At 35.5% G+C, this 17191-nt stretch overlaps 1 protein-coding gene across 4 annotated transcripts in view; it reads right to left on the bottom strand.

Annotated features, from left to right (window-relative positions):
* Nucleotides 1-9720: 9720 nt before the first annotated feature.
* The window catches only part of LNPK (lunapark, ER junction formation factor), a 75391-nt gene continuing 67920 nt past the window's right edge, over nucleotides 9721-17191 (bottom strand). For 3 of the 4 annotated variants that reach the window (XM_060621808.3, XM_060621809.3, XM_060621806.3), the window contains one exon: nucleotides 9721-9984. In XM_060621808.3, coding sequence (XP_060477791.1) covers nucleotides 9749-9984 — 236 coding nt within the window. In that variant the 3' untranslated portion in view covers nucleotides 9721-9748. Of the gene's footprint in view, nucleotides 9985-15756; nucleotides 15840-17191 lie in introns of all 4 variants that reach the window. The other variant, XM_078451146.2, reaches the window with a different exon arrangement.

Raw genomic sequence — 17191 nt, 5'->3', positions numbered from 1 at the left:
ATGATCACACTGGAGCGACAATCCCATAGAGAACGGCAGACACTCTCTACAGCTGTGTGTTGCTGCAACATAAAGGTCCCTGTCATCACTAAATACTCCTTTAGATGACCACTGGGAACAGACTTTAATACATTTGAAAACACATGTGGTAAAACGCTTTTGTAAAGAAACAGCATTTAATCCTTTTGAAAAATAACCTACTCATAAAACACAAAACAGCTTTACAACAATCTGCCTAAACTCATCAGGTCAGCAATTAACATCCTCTGGTAGCGAACTACTGCATCATATAAACACCAAACTCATGTGGAAAATAAGTGCATAAATTAGGACTATTTCTAAAGGTACTTAATTCTACAAAATTCATAATAAAAACTCCAATGCGTTTTGTTTTGCTTTTGCAATAATGGCTCTAAAGATGAAAACTAAAGCACCATTTCAATGTACTAAAGGTAATTGCAGCATTTACTGCTCATGTCATGTTGATGTATGACTATGTATCAAAGGTCATCCTTCTGTACTCATACATTATCAAATTTGAAAGCACAGTATTTGATTCTGACCAACCTTTAAACTGCCCACAATGCGTGTGAAAAATAGATGGAGTTCTACCTCGGGTTTTTTTTTTTTTTTTTAAATGAACCCATGTTTCGGAAGCAGAAGGGTCAAGAAGCCAGTGGCAAGGTTAGATGTCAGCACTATGAATCCCACACTGTCTTAGCTTATCAATGAGGTCTAGTACAATGATCACAAGCTAAAATTGCTGTCCTAATGAAGACAAAGGTCTAAAAAATTAGATGGTACAGGCCCTCTGACGGAGGGCAGTACCTTGTGGGCGATAATGCAGAAATAAGGACATAAATCACTCTTTAGAGACAATAAAACCTATAATGAACAAAGTGAATTGTTTACATGTCTACTGGAGGCCCTGTTAAAAACAGAAGTGGCGACTGCCATACCTCTTGTTACTCATCTAGAACACAGAAGCCCTAAATTCAGCTTCTTTATTAAGACAAATCATCTGCTCCCCACTTCTCCTCTTCCAACTCCTAATACATAGCACGACTGTCCCCACAGACACTTTAGTAGTTTTGTGCCATCCTACCCTGAAAGGAGTGCTGGATATTCACGCTTGCGTTGAACTATTGCTTACAACCATTTGCTGGGTGGATAAGTCACTCATACCCAAATCTACTAAAACCTGGTGCTCTCCCCTTTGGTGGTTGGGGTGTGTGTGGAAGGGTAGGGAGAGGTGGAGAGCAGCAGGAAAGAGAAAATCCCCACACTTTAGTAATGATTGTGGTTGTCTTTCAATACATAAAATACTATTTAATTTCATCAAGCCCAACTACAGGAGATTGCCTACTGAAAAGAAGAAAGATCATACAAACCCACAGAGTCCAAGGTCTTCAAAAACTAAAAGAAAAAAAAAAGTGCTGAAAAGAATCCACAACATCCACCCAAAACATGTTTCAAGCATATCAATTTTATTTCAGCCTGTACTCAGTTTATAAAACTCACAGCATCCTAGTCTAAAACTTCGTGTATTATTTGGTTGTGTGAACAGTCATAATCAAGAATACAAGTTCATTCCAAACTTTGAGTCCTTTTGGTTCCTAGGAAAAAATATTTTTTAAAAAGCAAGCCACTATAATTTAATAAAATGTGTCAACTCTTGAAAGGTAGGCAAAGGCTTTAGAATTCTTGCTAGAGACAATAAGGCACAAATAGCCTATTTCATTTTTAGAAAAATAAATAACTTAGCCGACTATAATTCACAAAATATGTCATATGAGTGCAAGTTGTAATTAATACTTGCCATGTGCAGTATACAATACCTTTTAATGTTTTTTTTGAGGCAAGCACTCAGCTTTAAGGTCTCAATTCCAATGACCTATAAAATGAAAGAGGAAATATTCTTAAATTGTATTTTGTGAGCGTGTCTATCCAGACTCCACCAGATACGGTATCAAAAAAGCACCTACTTAATCCAGAAAGGTCCTAAATTAACATCAGTCATAACATTAAATGGGTCAGAAATGAGATAATAAAAATAAACAGAAAAACAAAAAAAAAAATACCCCATTTGAAGTTAAATATGAGGTCATAGGGTGGGGAACGTAGAGATCATCGAGAATGGGGGTTAAACCACGTTATTTTATATACAATTTAGAAACCTTGCCCAAACATTGGATTCACGTGAATTAGGGAACAGCTTCCACACTGTAATCCCACCAACTAGCACACTGGTTATCTCCAGTTCGGTTCATTCAGTTACTGAGCATCTATGTTGGGCACTAAGAATATAAAAACAAACGAACCTTCCCCACGCTCAGTGTGCTCACAGTTTCCATATCCTCAAATCTTGAGCTAGTGCTTCTCACTTTCTAGCCACAATTACTTTATTTATTTATTTATTATATTTATTTACAGCCCCAGTGGCTGACCCGGTCAGGTCTCTCACTTACTTATATGAATCGACTCTCTAAACATACATGGAGCAGGCACCACACCAGGTTTTAGTTTTGTTTCGTGTTGTGTTGTTTGAGGAGAGCACGAGTGAGAAAATACAAATCGGGGGGACACAGCCTGTCCTCAGCGTTCACAATCAAATGAGGGAGGCAGACAGTATAACAAGAGGTCAGGAGACTGTAAGTTACATATGAATGTATAAGGTACAATGAGAACAAAAAGTAACTGCTTAGGAAAGCTGAGGAAGAGGTCACTCAGAAGATTATAAACCGGGGGCTAAAAGAAGTGAGAGTTTAACAAGAATAGCATCATGTAAGCTCAGTGCAGAGCATCTCTCAGAAGCACCAAACACTCATCTGTGGTCAGAGCATAAGGGAGAGCAGTGGGAGAGAAAGCTGGACTAGGGTATCCTCCCAGGCCGCCTAAGGAGTCAGCTGTATACAAAGGAATCTTAGAATACTTTTTTAAACTTGTGTTTTAGAAAGCTCCTACGGCAATATGGATGGATGAATCAAAAACAAAAATAAAAACAAAAACAAAAAAGACAAAGGAGACTATTGAAATTCACCTAAATTGTGAGGATCGAATTATCTGGCCCTCTCCCTACTCAATAATTCAAAGTTGAGATTTACAGAATTGCCCACACTATAAAATCTGCACGAAGACTACAGCAGTTATTTCCTACTCTGTGTGTGTGTGTGCACTTGCACGCACCCGGGTGTGCATACGACCCATTCAACAGCTAACTTATCGTGTCTTTTACATGCCAGCCACTAGGAATATATTGACAAGTAAAAACAGATAGGGGCCTGCCTTCAAGGAGTTCACAGTCTGGCGTAGGAGACAATGTTATGAAGGAATTTCATAGGGAGGGTGTGTGAGTAGAGAGACAAGAGTTCAACTGAGAAGACTGTCCTGAAGAAGCAATACTTGAATGACCACAAAAATATGAGAAATCCAAAAGAACAGTAATCTATTCTTTCACCCAGCAAAAGAGAAGCCTCACAGCGACTAGGACAAGGACTTAAGGATCCTAGGTTCTGGGGCGCCTGGGTGGCTCAGGTCATGATCTCACCGTTCATGGGTTCGAGCCCTGTGTCCGGCTCTACACTGACAGTGGACGGCCTGCTTGGGATTCTTTCCCCGTCCTCTCTCCCTACCCGTCCTCCCCCTCATACTCTTTCTTTCAAAATAAACTTTTTAAAAAAAGGGTTAAAAAAAAAATCCTAGGTTCTGATTCCATTTACAACATCCATAAACGAAGAGGTCTTGGGGAATTAATTTAATTCCTGCTTGATAAGATTTCACCTCCTCACATGGTTGTAAGAGATGTATGTGAAAGTATCTAGCACCCAGGGCCTGACCAGGAGCAGGTATTCAAAAAATGTTAAGTCCCCACTTTCTTCACCCTTCAAAATCAGACTAAGATAAAAATATTTATTTTCACAAAAATAAACTATTTTCCCTAGTTTTCCTAAATCAAATGCCAGGGATCTGGTAAAAGTCTTTGGCAGCTGAAAATTTGGCCTGTTCCCATATAATCCTGGAATAAGAACTTAAAAAAACTAATTTATGAAGGAGATTTTTGAGAATACATTTTAATCTTCTCAGAGCTCTTCCAACTTCTACCATTTTTGCTGCCAAAGAAAAAAGGAAGGTATAAATATTAAAAAAAAAAAAAAAAAAAAAAAAAAAAACCTAGAGAAAAATGAAGCAGAAAATCTAGGTTGTAAAAAACATCAAATAATATAGAATTATATAAGTGGATAGTGTTTTCTTCTCCTAAAGTCTGCAGGTAGTATAAATTAAACCACATAGCAGGACCTCTGGACAAAGAATGGAAAATTAAGTGGAAGCTAAGTTTCACACAAAGGCAAACTAAAGGGCACTTGGGGGGGATACCTACTATCCAATAAATTCAACAATTTTTTTTTAATTTTTTTTTAATGTTTATTTATTTTTGAGACAGAGAGAGACAGAGCGTGAACGGGGGAGGGTCAGAGAGAGGGAGACACAGAATCTGAAACAGGCTCCAGGCTCTGAGCTGTCAGCACAGAGCCCAACGCAGGGCTCGAACTCATGGACTGCGAGATCGCGAGATCGTGACCTGAGCTGAAGTCGGACACTTAACCGACTGAGCCACCCAGGCGCCCCACCCCAACAATTTTTAAAAAAACATTTTTAAATAGTATCAAAGTAGAAAATGTAGATTCACTTCTGAGGAGGAAAGAAATTAGGTTGAGACAAATTAATAGTTTATGGAGCAATAAAATTTAGTAAGGTTTTTATTCTTTTTAATTTTTACTCTTATGTTTGTATTCTAATAAACGTACTCTGCTCTGTTTATAAATTTTTCTAAATTCAGAGCCTGAATACATTTACTTATCAGCTAGGTGGAGTTAATAAATTTAGATCTTCAATAAGTTTGAAACAGGAGTGCTTGGGTAGCTCAATCGGTTGAGAGCTTGAGTGTCTGACTCTTGATTTTGGCTCAGGTCATGATCTTACACTCGTGAGGCTGAGCCCTGTGTCAGGCTCCAAGCTCACCATGCTGAGCATGGGGCCTGCTTGGGATTCTCTCTGCCCCTCCCCCCGTTCACTCGCACATACCCACGCACTCTGTCTCTCAAAATAAACATTAAAAAAAAAAAAAAAAACACTTTGAAACAAGTCAAATTACAAACTAAGATTTAGCAGATCATCAATTCATGATCATCTTTATATATATTAATAGTTATTTTGGAGTCCATAAACTATATCTAAATCTCTACGATTTTTACAATGAATTGAAGTTATACCATATAACTCACCACATTATTTTCTTCCGATTTTCTAAAGCAGCTCTGTTCTCCATGATTGTTTCAAAATAGCCAGTCACAATTCTGTAAATTACCCCCATTCTTTGACCCTTTGACTGATTTGCACACGATCTAACAGGTAGTACTATAATTTTGCAAAGTAATATTAGAAAAAAATAAGAAAACAGGTTACATTTTTAAAGTAATCTTAAACTCTAACACTATTATTGATTGGCAGTGTAAAATGGATGGTTCAGTATAAAGTATCCTGCATTAAGAGCTGAGATCTGAGTTCCAGCTTGGTTTAGATGCTAGCTACTCTTGTGACATTAAATCATTTAGCTTTTCTGACACACTCAGCATATAATACTTAATGACAATCATTATATAATTAGAATATCTCTCCCTTTCTCTCTGTCTCACACACAAAAAAACATATACACTCAAAGCTGTAACTCTCCTGACTCAGTCGTGTTCTCCATAACATTGTGTATCTAATGCATAAAATGCAAAAGACAAATTTCAGCAATAAAAGGCATAGGTTAACAACTAGCAAAATTTCCAAATGTGGGTTCTATTAGTATTTTGATGCGATTTGGCAACTATTTATTGAGTGTCCCCATGTCTGTGTGAGTGGGAGGATATCCCAAGCACGGGAAGAGGAAGCTAGGGGATTATAAAAAAAACTTTGCATATGCAAACCACAGAAAACATTAGGACAGCTACATTAGAAGTGGGACGGGGAGGGGAGCGGGGAGACCGGAGAACAATGGCAATAGTTGTGTTCTAGAAGCAAAATTACACAGGCTCTGTTGGCCCGATCAGTAAGTTTGAACCGCATCCCAAGAACAAGGAGGAATCATTGAACAATTTAAGCAATGGTAGCAGGATTCCTTTTCCAATTCTGAAAATTCATTCGGGCTATAGTGCACATCATAAATAGCAAGTGGGCAAGACTGAAGATAGAAACCAGTGAAGAGACAGTTTGGAGATAATGGAAGCCTGAATTAGAAGGCAGCACAACAGTAATTAAGAGCAAGACTTCTGAAGTAATTTGCCTACATTCAAATCCCAGATTTTCCATTGCCCAAGTTGCTTACTCTCTCTACAGCTCAGGTTTCTCATCTATAATCCAGAAATAAAAATCCTCACAGGGTTATGCCAAAGAACAAATAAAATAAGATACATACAACAGTTAGCATGTTGCCTGGCACAGAGTAAGAATGTGAATGTTTTATTATCATTTATTGACGTAATGTTAATGGGATGGAAAAATGAGAAAATAACTCAAAGATGTTTTGGAGACAGAAACTGACAGTGAAGATATAAGAAAAAGGGGGAAAGGGCTGAATGGGCACTGTAGTTCAAACACATAATGTTTGAAAGTTTTGAAGGTCTGAAGGAGAAAATGGTGTTCATTTTTTGATATACTGATTGTAAGAAACATTAAGAAGGCAGGTAAATATATCTCTCTGAAGTGAAGCAAACAGATCAAGGCTGGAGATTTGAGAATCAGAGAGACAGGTGTTAATTAAATCCATGGGGTTGATGAGATCCTCCAGGGACAGAATATGCAGAGTGAAAAAATGCTGGCACTAGGTAGAAGCTATGGAACACCAGTATTTAATGGGCGCACAGGGAAAGAGAAAGGACGCTGAGAGAAAGGGGCCAGGGTGTGAGAGGTCAAAAGCCAAAAGAACAAAAGAAAGTGTTTCAAACCAAGGGGAATGCTCAGCAATGTCAATACTGTCAAACAGTGAAATAAGTTAAGGACTGAGAGTTTTCACTGGATTTAGCAACAAGTTATTCATTCACATAATGAATATGTGTCAAACACTGTGTTAGACCTGGAGATACAGCCAAGCATAAGACAAAAAAAGAGCCTTGCACACACATATTTTATGTTGCGAAGGCAGACAGTAAACTGGTAAACAAATAAAATACTGGAAGTGTCCAATAGTAGAGATTAAGTGATATGACAGAAAGCAACAGGCAGAGGCCAGCTTTAGACCAGGAATGTAAGAGCGTACCTCTCTGAGAAGAGACCATTTAAGCGGAGACCTAATGCAGGAACAGGCTTAGCGTGGTCACAGAATTGGAAGGGCCCGTGAAGCTGTAGCAAATGGTGGAAGAGCATGGAGGGGTAGCAGCCAGACCATGTTTGTAGATCATGCTGAGGACACAGTGAGAAGAGTTTAGAAAATGTCTGTTGAGCATTTCTTAGTAGGGAAGCTCACTCTAGCTAATGGCACTCAATAGTTTGTTTTTCCTAGCCTCAATAGTAGTTTCTTATAGTAGTCTTAAGAATCGGAACATTTTACCACTCTCGCAAACCATTAACTACTTATTACAATATCAGAATAACCTTTTCTGTTTTCAAGCGTACTATACAATCACTATACAATGGGTAAGCATGTTACCGATTGCATTAATTTTACTAATCCCCTTTTAACCTTCTTCCACATTTCTTGCAAAGTTATTTCTCATAATATTTGCTTGATTCTATCATTAAGTTATATTTCTCTGAAATACTCCTCATTTTCAAGCAATGTATATCAGAATTTGAATTGTTTTAAAACAAGACGACTCAACAAGATGTTACTAAAATATTTATGAGCCCATAACGTACAAAATCTGATGGATTCACTCCCCCCACCCCAAAAAATTACATTCAGAGATGATATTCCACAGCTTCAGGTTCCTATTTCCTTAATCTATGTGTTTCTATACATGTATAAGATAGAGAAAAGCTGATGCAGAGAATACTGGCTTGATTCTGAGCAGCTGAATTCTATGTTCACATTATTTTTTCATTTCCTTATTTGCAAGAGGAAGAATTTATAGCCCTTCATATTTCACAAGGATATCAATAATATAAAATGCTACCATCTGCTTAATTATCTATGAATAATAGGCATATTATACAAATTATTTCTCACCTTCCCTATACTCCAACAAGTAGGTACCATACTTCCCATTTTACAGTTGAAAAACCAGTCTCAGGTTGAGTTACTTGCCCAAGACTGCAGAGCTGAAATTTAAAGCGTTTTGTAATCTCAAAAACTCTGGTCCCTGTGCCATAACGCCTCAGACTATTAACAGATTGGGTTCATTAAAATACCTATCATATATAAGATATTAAATCATAAATATGAATTTTTTAATAACAAATATTATTTTATTAAATTTTTAATAAACTACGTACAATTTAGAAATATTTCCCATATGTACCATTCCTGTATATGCTTCCCTTTGGCATAACTTGATTTCAATTTTTTGAATAATGGAGAAGAAAGATAAAAGGAAAATAAGATCACCAACCACATTGTATGCAAGGTATGAGAATTACCATTCTGGGTCTAATTTTTTGCCAGTTAATACATATATTAAACCCAATGAACTACTAGTAACTACCTATTCTCACAATACTTATTTGTCTCTCAAAATAAAAAATTACAAATGGCTTAAGGTTTTCCCGAATCAGGAAACTCTAATCTCTGATTAGAACGTCTACATGTCACTATTTCTCTGAGTTTGAAAGGCAATTGGTCTGAACAGAAGCATCAAAATTTGCTCTCAGGAGAGTCTATGGATTAATTTTATTGTGAGCTCCCCTTACTAAGATTTTTCAGATAGCCAAGTCATCTACCAAGACACTGTCTGAAGAAGTCTAGATATTTAACAAAAAGAAACTGCTGCCAGATCATCTTTATTTTCCTTAACAATACACACACAAGAGCACAAAATTCACTTATAATATCACCATTATTTTACAAGTATAAATAATGCTCAGAATTCAAGTACAGTCAAGTGCAGAGATATTTCCTATATGTTAATATGTAAACATAAGCTAATTATATACATCATGTGCCTTTGGCCCAGCTGCAAAATAAGAAACATCAAAAAGAAACACTGCACTTGACTGTTCAGTTGCATTCTTACTGAGAATTCGTACCAATGCCTATATAGTTATTTGTAACTTTCATACCACTTAATGTAAATGCCTAAATAGACATTTCCCCTCCTGGAAAATATCTCAAGAATTAAAATTTTATCCATTTTTGATAATGAATTATTTAAAATCTTAATTGGGTTTCATTCCTTAAAACGAACACTATTAGAACTTACTCATAACCAAAGTTCTTCCTATGTCAAAATGGGTATTATTTACAGGTCACACATAGAGAAAACAAGAATGCTATGTTTGTTTACTTTTAGAATGGAAGAAAACATCTAAACGCTGGCTAAACAGTGTGGGTCTTTGTACATTCCAAAGGCTCTTCCTTTAGTGATATCACTTGCCTTTAATTTAATACCCAGTAGCTACAATTCTGACATATTGAAATAGCTAAGTAATCTGAATTCAAATGATATCAAGCACATCCTTAGAGGGGAAAAAAAGAAAGCAGCACCTAAAAAGCAGTAACTGACATCAACAAGTCTACGAATGTCCAGTGGAAGGCACGTGGAAGCATTTACTACACTGCCATCAAAGATTCTCCACTGAGTTCAGGATTCGGAATAGAATCCACTCTGGGAACTGTTGATTTGGCTTCATTCACCGAGGTCTCCTCATTCTCGGTCTCTTGTCTCTCCTCTGGGTCCTCTGTGCCAGAAACTTTTTCAATCCCTTGGTTTGTCTGCTCTGTATCTGATATTTTCTGATCTGTCTGCTCTGTACTGTTATCAAGAACATCTTGTTCTTCTAAAGATTCTGAAAAGATAAAGAGTCAAGATTTTAGGCATACCCAAATGTTAACACTGCTAAATAAGATAAACAAAAGATAAGCACACACATACATGAACTAAGAAACAGAAGAATGGTCTAACATTATCCTTAAAATCTTTTAAAATATGTACTTAACTCCTTGTAGCATACCCATATATGAGTTGGTATGAATGAAGGATGAAAAAAAACAATTTGGGGAAAACAAATGCATAAACACACTTTTACCCAAAGCCCTATATTTTCCTAAAATTTAGCAACTTTCACAATATTCAGGAAATTTCGTAAAGATGTATTTGAAAGTTAAATGTCCAAATAAAGCAAACTAAGTTCCAACAGATTTATGTGCCATAAGAAAACAGTACAGCAAATGAGGCCAATGTATTAACTCCCAGATCATGTTTCCTGAAAGAACTATGTCCCTGGCACCCAGGCAACCCTGTAAACAATAAATGTGTGTGTGTGTGTGTGTGTGTGTGTGTGTGTGTGTGTGTGTGTGTGTAGGCTGTGCTATTCCCCACACTGATTTGCATCTCTATTATCCAAAGACTGGGGTGATCTGGATCTACCTTTTCCCATGAAAAGTCTCCCTTCAACCCTCTGCAAGACAAGTTCTCAGGATTTAAACCTCTGGGTCAGAATATGCTATATACCTAGAATACTAAGAGAAGGGAAGGGTCTTTGGCCCCTGTCGCCATAGTAGAAGCTAAGGGAGGGTCTTGTTTCCTACCTGAAAATTTACTCCCTTTAAACTCTCTTTTGAGTTTCATTAAACTCAAATCCCTAATAATAATTATTATTATTTTATTCAATAAAGTCCCTTTAATTCTTTAAAGTTTAAAAAAATTAAATGCCAGTGGGGAGGGGAAGATGTCAGAAGCAGAAAGCTTTGGGCCTCTTATTTTCCAAGTCAAAAATAAAAATCTAGCTTTTGTTTTTTGTAATAGATAGTAACAAATATCCTTGCTAGGAGAAATATCGTTAAATCACATCAGCTAAACAAATAAGCAGATTTTATTATGCTCATACAAGATCCCTTACGATACACTACAAATGTTATTAATTCAAAAAATCAGAGGAAAAACCAGTTTACGTTAGTAAAAAGTTCAAGTTCAAGTTTAGTTCCTTTACAGTACAGGTCAGAGTCTTGCTAAATAAATAAAATTAGTTAATAGTTTTGCAAAGAAATTATGTGCTGTATGCACACAGAAATGTGGAGGTCTTACAAAGTCGTGGTTTACCATTATCAGTTTTAATAAATACAAATTATCTATATTTCACATATATAGTAATTATGTAATTACATATATAGTAATTCACATAAAGTAATTATGTCTTTAAACATATCTTGGACTATAGTTTACAGAATTAGTTACAACCTCCTTCCCTCTTTCATATATAGAATGAAAGGCCAAAATTCCACAGTTGGGAACATCCAAGTTAATGAGGTTTTACTGTATGAAAATTCACATGATCCCCAAAAGTAGTGAGTAATGTTCACAAATCCTATTTATGTCAAATGTCACAAAAATGCTATTCTCATCTTAAAAGGAACTGAAAATGGCATTGCTGTACCACTTGGAATCTTCCAAAACTCAAGGTAGAAAGGCAGTAGATTGTTTGAGTTTTGTTATATGAATGTTCCAGTGCATAAAGGAAAAGCAGAAAGTATATACGAAACTCTCTAAACATGTACAGAGCATTTCTGCCACAAGGGCAAGCAAGTTCTTCAGTGGAAAACTTCAGGAGTTGCCAACCATTTGTAATTCTACCCTCTCAGAAATTATCCAGGGTAGAATTCTAAGACTCACGGTTTTCCACAACTCTCTGGCCATTGAGAGTTCTTACTTGCCAAGAACTTTACAATTTGTTATATTTTAGAAAGCCTTCTGGAAAAAAAAAAAAACACAAAACAAAACAATAAAGCCACACAAAATGAAAAGAAAAAGCTCAGAATCCGGGACTCACCAATAAATGTGTTTAAGTGAATAGAGGCCCATGTAATTTGTCACGTTGTCTGACCAACTGCCTCAGTACTGAACTTAAACAGAAGTACTCAAGTTGATTGTTTATCATCTTAAAGCTTTGTCATGTAACTATTTTCAGAAGCAGACACATCATTGGTCAAATCCAATTTAATTAAAAAATTCTGGGGTCTTAAAGCAGATAACACAAAAAGAAGTACTACAATACTTAAATTTTTAAATGTCTATTAAGATGAATTCTAAGAAATACCATGGGCTATCATAATTAGAAAATGACATCGGGGCGCCTGGGTGGCTCAGTCAGTTAAGCAACCAACTTCAGCTCAGGTGATGATCTCGCAGTTTGTGAGTTCAAGCCTCGTGTCGGGCTCTGTGCTGACAACTCAGAGCCTGGAGCCTACTTCAGATTCTGTGTCTCCCACTCTCTCTACCCCTCCCCTGCTCACCCTCTGTGTCTCTCTGTCTCTCAAAAATAAATATTAAAGAAAAAAAATTTTTAATTAAAAAAAAAGAAAATGACATCATACACAAAGTTTGCTTGTCAATACTGTATCATATTGCAAAGAATACACAGAATACTAAAAATTGGTGAAATTATGGGTAGGGCTTGAAAATAATCAAAAAGCTATTAATGACTACTTCTCCTCTCCCAGGTTAATTTGCAGAAAAGTCATTTTAAGAATAGTAATACTACAGAAAAACCAGTATGTGTCATGATGCCTATATTGCAGACATAAGTCTAAATGACATAAATATTCGATTTTTAGGTGCCAATGCCATTTTGTGAAAAGTCATCCAAACAAGATTTAAGTGAATTAGGTGTACAAGATTAACAGAGAATTACGTGTTTAATAACTAAACCACAGGGCTTTATAATAAGATCATTAAATGTATTCTAAATTTACTTTATTTCTATGGGAGAATATCATTTGCCTATTCTAATAAAAACAGCAAATTTTTTCTGCAAAGTTGTAGTTTAAAATAGCTTGGTGGTAAAAAATACATTACAAAAGATGTCAACATCTGGGCAGAAAATACTAAAAAAGAAACCAGCCTGTGTGTTTACACTAATTAAACAGGCCTCTTCTCCCCTGTGCAAAACCAATTTAACACCAAAATTAAAACAAAGTTACCTGAATGACCTATGTAAGAAAATTTTAAAAATCAGTTTCGGCAAGCATAATGTTAAGAAACCAACATATCACAATCATAAAACAAAAATGACCCATGGAATTTGTTCCTTCCCCCACTCCTACCCCCTGCCCCACTCTCACCTCAGTATCTTTGAGAGAGAAGCTTTCTCCACCAAATTGTAACAACTGGCTTCCAGTTGGTTTGGGCAAAGCCTCCACTCAGCTAGATAACTCAAACTCATAACACTGAGTATAACTGTATAACAAATACCAATGCCTCATCTATAAACCATGCACATGCAAAAACATGTAAGAACATCACCTTACTTTTAGGTTTTTATTCTAGCTCTTGAAAGAATAATTTTCTAAGAAAACTAAAGAATAGTCTAGCAAAACAAATTCATGTATTTCCTTTAGAAATATATAATTTCCACAGGGAAAAAAACCCCACGATTCTATTTAGTTTATGCCTTTGAAAACCCTTCATATTTTAGTGGATTCATTTAGATTCTTACTTTTTATTCCTTTTACAATAACAAAAATTTGTCTTGCTAATGCATCAAACTTTTGCCTTGCCCACACATCAGTACCCACTATATGTGTAAAACTTACCCAAAGGAGAATTTGTTCAAATAAAATGAACAGTTTGTCTTTGAACTAACTCATAGGTTTTAAGCAAAGCAGTTTTTACAAGAGTTTTCTGCCTTCAGGAAAATGGTCAACTTATATTAAGGAACAAAGACATGAATCCCATCTCATCTCAAAACTTAACCCAATAGTTCAATGAATAAAATTCAATTAAATAAAAACCACCTATGAGAAAATAACTCATAATGAGCAATAGAATATTGTTTAACAATAGTACTGTTATTTAGCATTGGTAAAAAAAAAATCCATTAGATGAGTAAGAAATGTCATTATTAGGCAACAATGTAAAACTATTAGGTGAAGGCGTTTTAGAAAAGAGAATCAGAAGGGCATAAGATCTCTATGTCTAAAACAAACATGCAAAAACATCCTATAGGCAAATATACACCTTGAGGAAGCTGTACATAATTAAATATCAACAAAGGTACAAGCTTTTTGGATCTGATAAATACATAGAATTCAACAAAGTTTACATTATCAAATAGTTCAATTTCCTAGAGCCTCACAACAAACAACACTAAAAATAGAATTTTCTCTAGTTTAACATACCTAACAGTAACAGTATATTGCTTAAAAGAAAAAAGCAGAAATCAATTACCAAAATAAATTTCACCTTAAATGAATTTTACTATTTTTGATAATATTGATTAAAGGCCATGAGTTTTATTATTAGCAAATTATTTCCAATTAAGTAAAAGCTATTTTTTATTAAAATAATTACATATGAGCTAGACAAATACAACTGAGCAATTAGAACAATATTAACATTTTTCAAACATGCTAACCTAAAATCACCGTACTGGTACACTAACAATACAGAAATCTCTTTTTCTAATTATTATCATAGTTAACAAAAAAGAATGCTACATATCAAGTATTCTGGAAAGCACATTTTAACAAAGCAAAACTGATAAACCACTTTAATGTGGCTTAGCGGAGAGTCAGGTATTATTGCACCACTCATTTAGCCATAAAAGAAACCCAGTAACCTAAAAGTACTTCATTACTTTGGCATACCACATCTAGTATGCTCCTAGATAAAAAGAAAATCCATAGTCCTAACTTCTTCTGTTTCTTCAATATTCTATTACCAAAGCATCTGGACACACAATTCTAGAAAAAAAATTCTAGGAATCCAAATGAGTAATTAACGGGAGAAATTTCTTCCAGGTCTCCTTCTTTGATGAAAACTTTCCAACATTTCATATGTTGTTCTAAAGAGTGATCCAAAAATTTTTCAAAAACCTTGTGTCTCATCCTAAATGCAAAATCTTCCAGTAGCAGAATCAAGACAAAACTTAATTTCAAAGTCTTATATCATAGATTGAAAAAAAAAAAAAAGGCTGCTTCTAATGACTCAAGATTATTCATATAAATGGTTATAGAATATTTGTTGAAAGAAAAATCCAGATGGAAAAAAGTTACCTTTTAGTTCCATCTGTGAATTCAATCACCTAATCTCTGCAGTTTCTATAATGACTAAGGAGCTACTTCACTACTTTTAAAAAATATGAAAATAAAAGCAGGAAAGATTTTTTTTTTCTTTTGGACCTCAAGTTTTTACATCAAGAATGTGGAAATCAGAAATATAAGCCCTCCATTATACTGGCTCTTGGCACCAAAAGTAGATGATTGAGATGATATGGCCTTACTTACTGTTCAATTTAAACTTAAGGGTATGCCGCCAGCAGTCACAACAAATGCAGCTTCATCTTTCATCAGAATACTTCCTAGTCGTCTACTAAAGAACTGCAGCTTGGAAATGATAACTGTGTATCACAGTGCTGAGACAGAATCTTGGAGAAAAGTTTCAATCTTCTGGAAAGCCAAAGAAGTAAAAAATTCTCATAGCCATTTCAACGAATCCAAAGAGAAGTATGAAAAAGTTACTCCTCCAAAGACCATCTCAACCAAATGGAATTGTTGCTTCAGTTTCCAGCCCTACACAGCTGTCAGACCTTGCCTCGAGCTTTGTCTTCACCTACAAACATTACCTTATTAGGGCTGAGTCTGAGCCAGTTAGACTTCGTTCTGGAGATTTCAGATAGAAAATGAGACATCTGGGGTATTGCTCCTCCTAGATTTGATGAGAAGGAAAGGTATAGCTGGGTGTTGTTTGCTAACTATCCATCTCAACCCTGGGAGAAGATATAAAGCATGGGACTCATCAAGATTTTTATTTTGTTGGCTGTTTTTCCTTTTGTTTCTTTTTTGTGTGTGTGTCCCAACTATTGGCTTTCAAATATTCACTTTAGCTTTCATAAGCAAGGTTACTTATTTATGGAAAGGACTTCAAATTTTCCTGTAGGCATCTTCAGTATGAAATTCCTTAGTTTTCAGTTCCAAGAGGCTGCAATAGCAAGGCAGGTGATTTGCATGCAATAATCAGCTTCAGAGCATGACTTAAACAAAAGAAAAAATGTGATATGTTTGGAGTTGATACTGCAGACTTGGAGAAAATGAATGTATTGATTCAGTGTTGAAAGTATACACACTTCTTGTCATGGTTATCTGTGTTCAAATTCATTCTGATGCATGTTAGTAAGCCAAAAGCCAAGCCCAAATCAACACACGTATTTTAGGTTCGCTCTTCAAAGTTAAAAAAAAAAAAAAAAAAAAGATACTCAAATTTTTATATTAACCTTCCGATATCTGAAAATTCACTGCTTTATTGTTCTCAGTTAAAGCAGTTTTTTCACTACTCAGTGTTTGTATAAAGAAGAAATCAAATATCTATAAATGAGAATTCCTAGAAATTAAAAGGATGAATACAGACTGCTAAATACACTATGTGAACTAAACTTCGAATATGGATTTTTTTCTACATCAGGCATAGCACCAAAATATCATGGCCTGTGCCATAATTTTAGCATCTCCATGACTAGGAGCTGCTTAACAAATAGCTCCCCACCTAATATTAACAAGAAACAGTTGGCAATTAATAGTCAGATCTTCCACCTCATCTTTTCCATTTGCTTATGAAACTTCCACAAGAAGTCCTAAAACAGAATTAAAGATGAATCCTAAAAACCAATGAATTCTGATAAATTCTGTTTCTCTTTTGCAAAAGGTTGTTTTACATCAAAGGCATACAGCAGCAATGTTAAATCTTGTGCACCTCAATAAATTGTTCCAAAGAAACACCAGTCCTATCAACATACTTATCCAAAGAATGCCAAGGACGACTTTCCAGTTCCAAAGTTTCTTGCTTCTGGTAACCTTACCAATTCCAATGGTAGGCACGAATCTATTTTATCAATGTTAACTACAAATTATAGCAGAATTTTACCCTTACAAGTAGTTGCGTAATTCTTATAACATGCTTCACTTAAATAAATTGAAAAAATGATTCCATTAAAGTACCACTAGTCAAATCTCCCAACAGTTCCTAGATGTCACTCCATAAACAATGTTTACCCAGCTGTGGGT

This window comes from Panthera onca, chromosome C1, assembly GCF_046562875.1.
Source record: "Panthera onca isolate mPanOnc1 chromosome C1, mPanOnc1 haplotype 2, whole genome shotgun sequence".
In the NCBI taxonomy this organism is placed as follows: Eukaryota; Metazoa; Chordata; class Mammalia; order Carnivora; family Felidae; genus Panthera; species Panthera onca.
The sequence above is the reverse complement of the archived record's forward strand: the minus strand, read 5'-3'. Positions and strand labels throughout refer to the sequence as shown.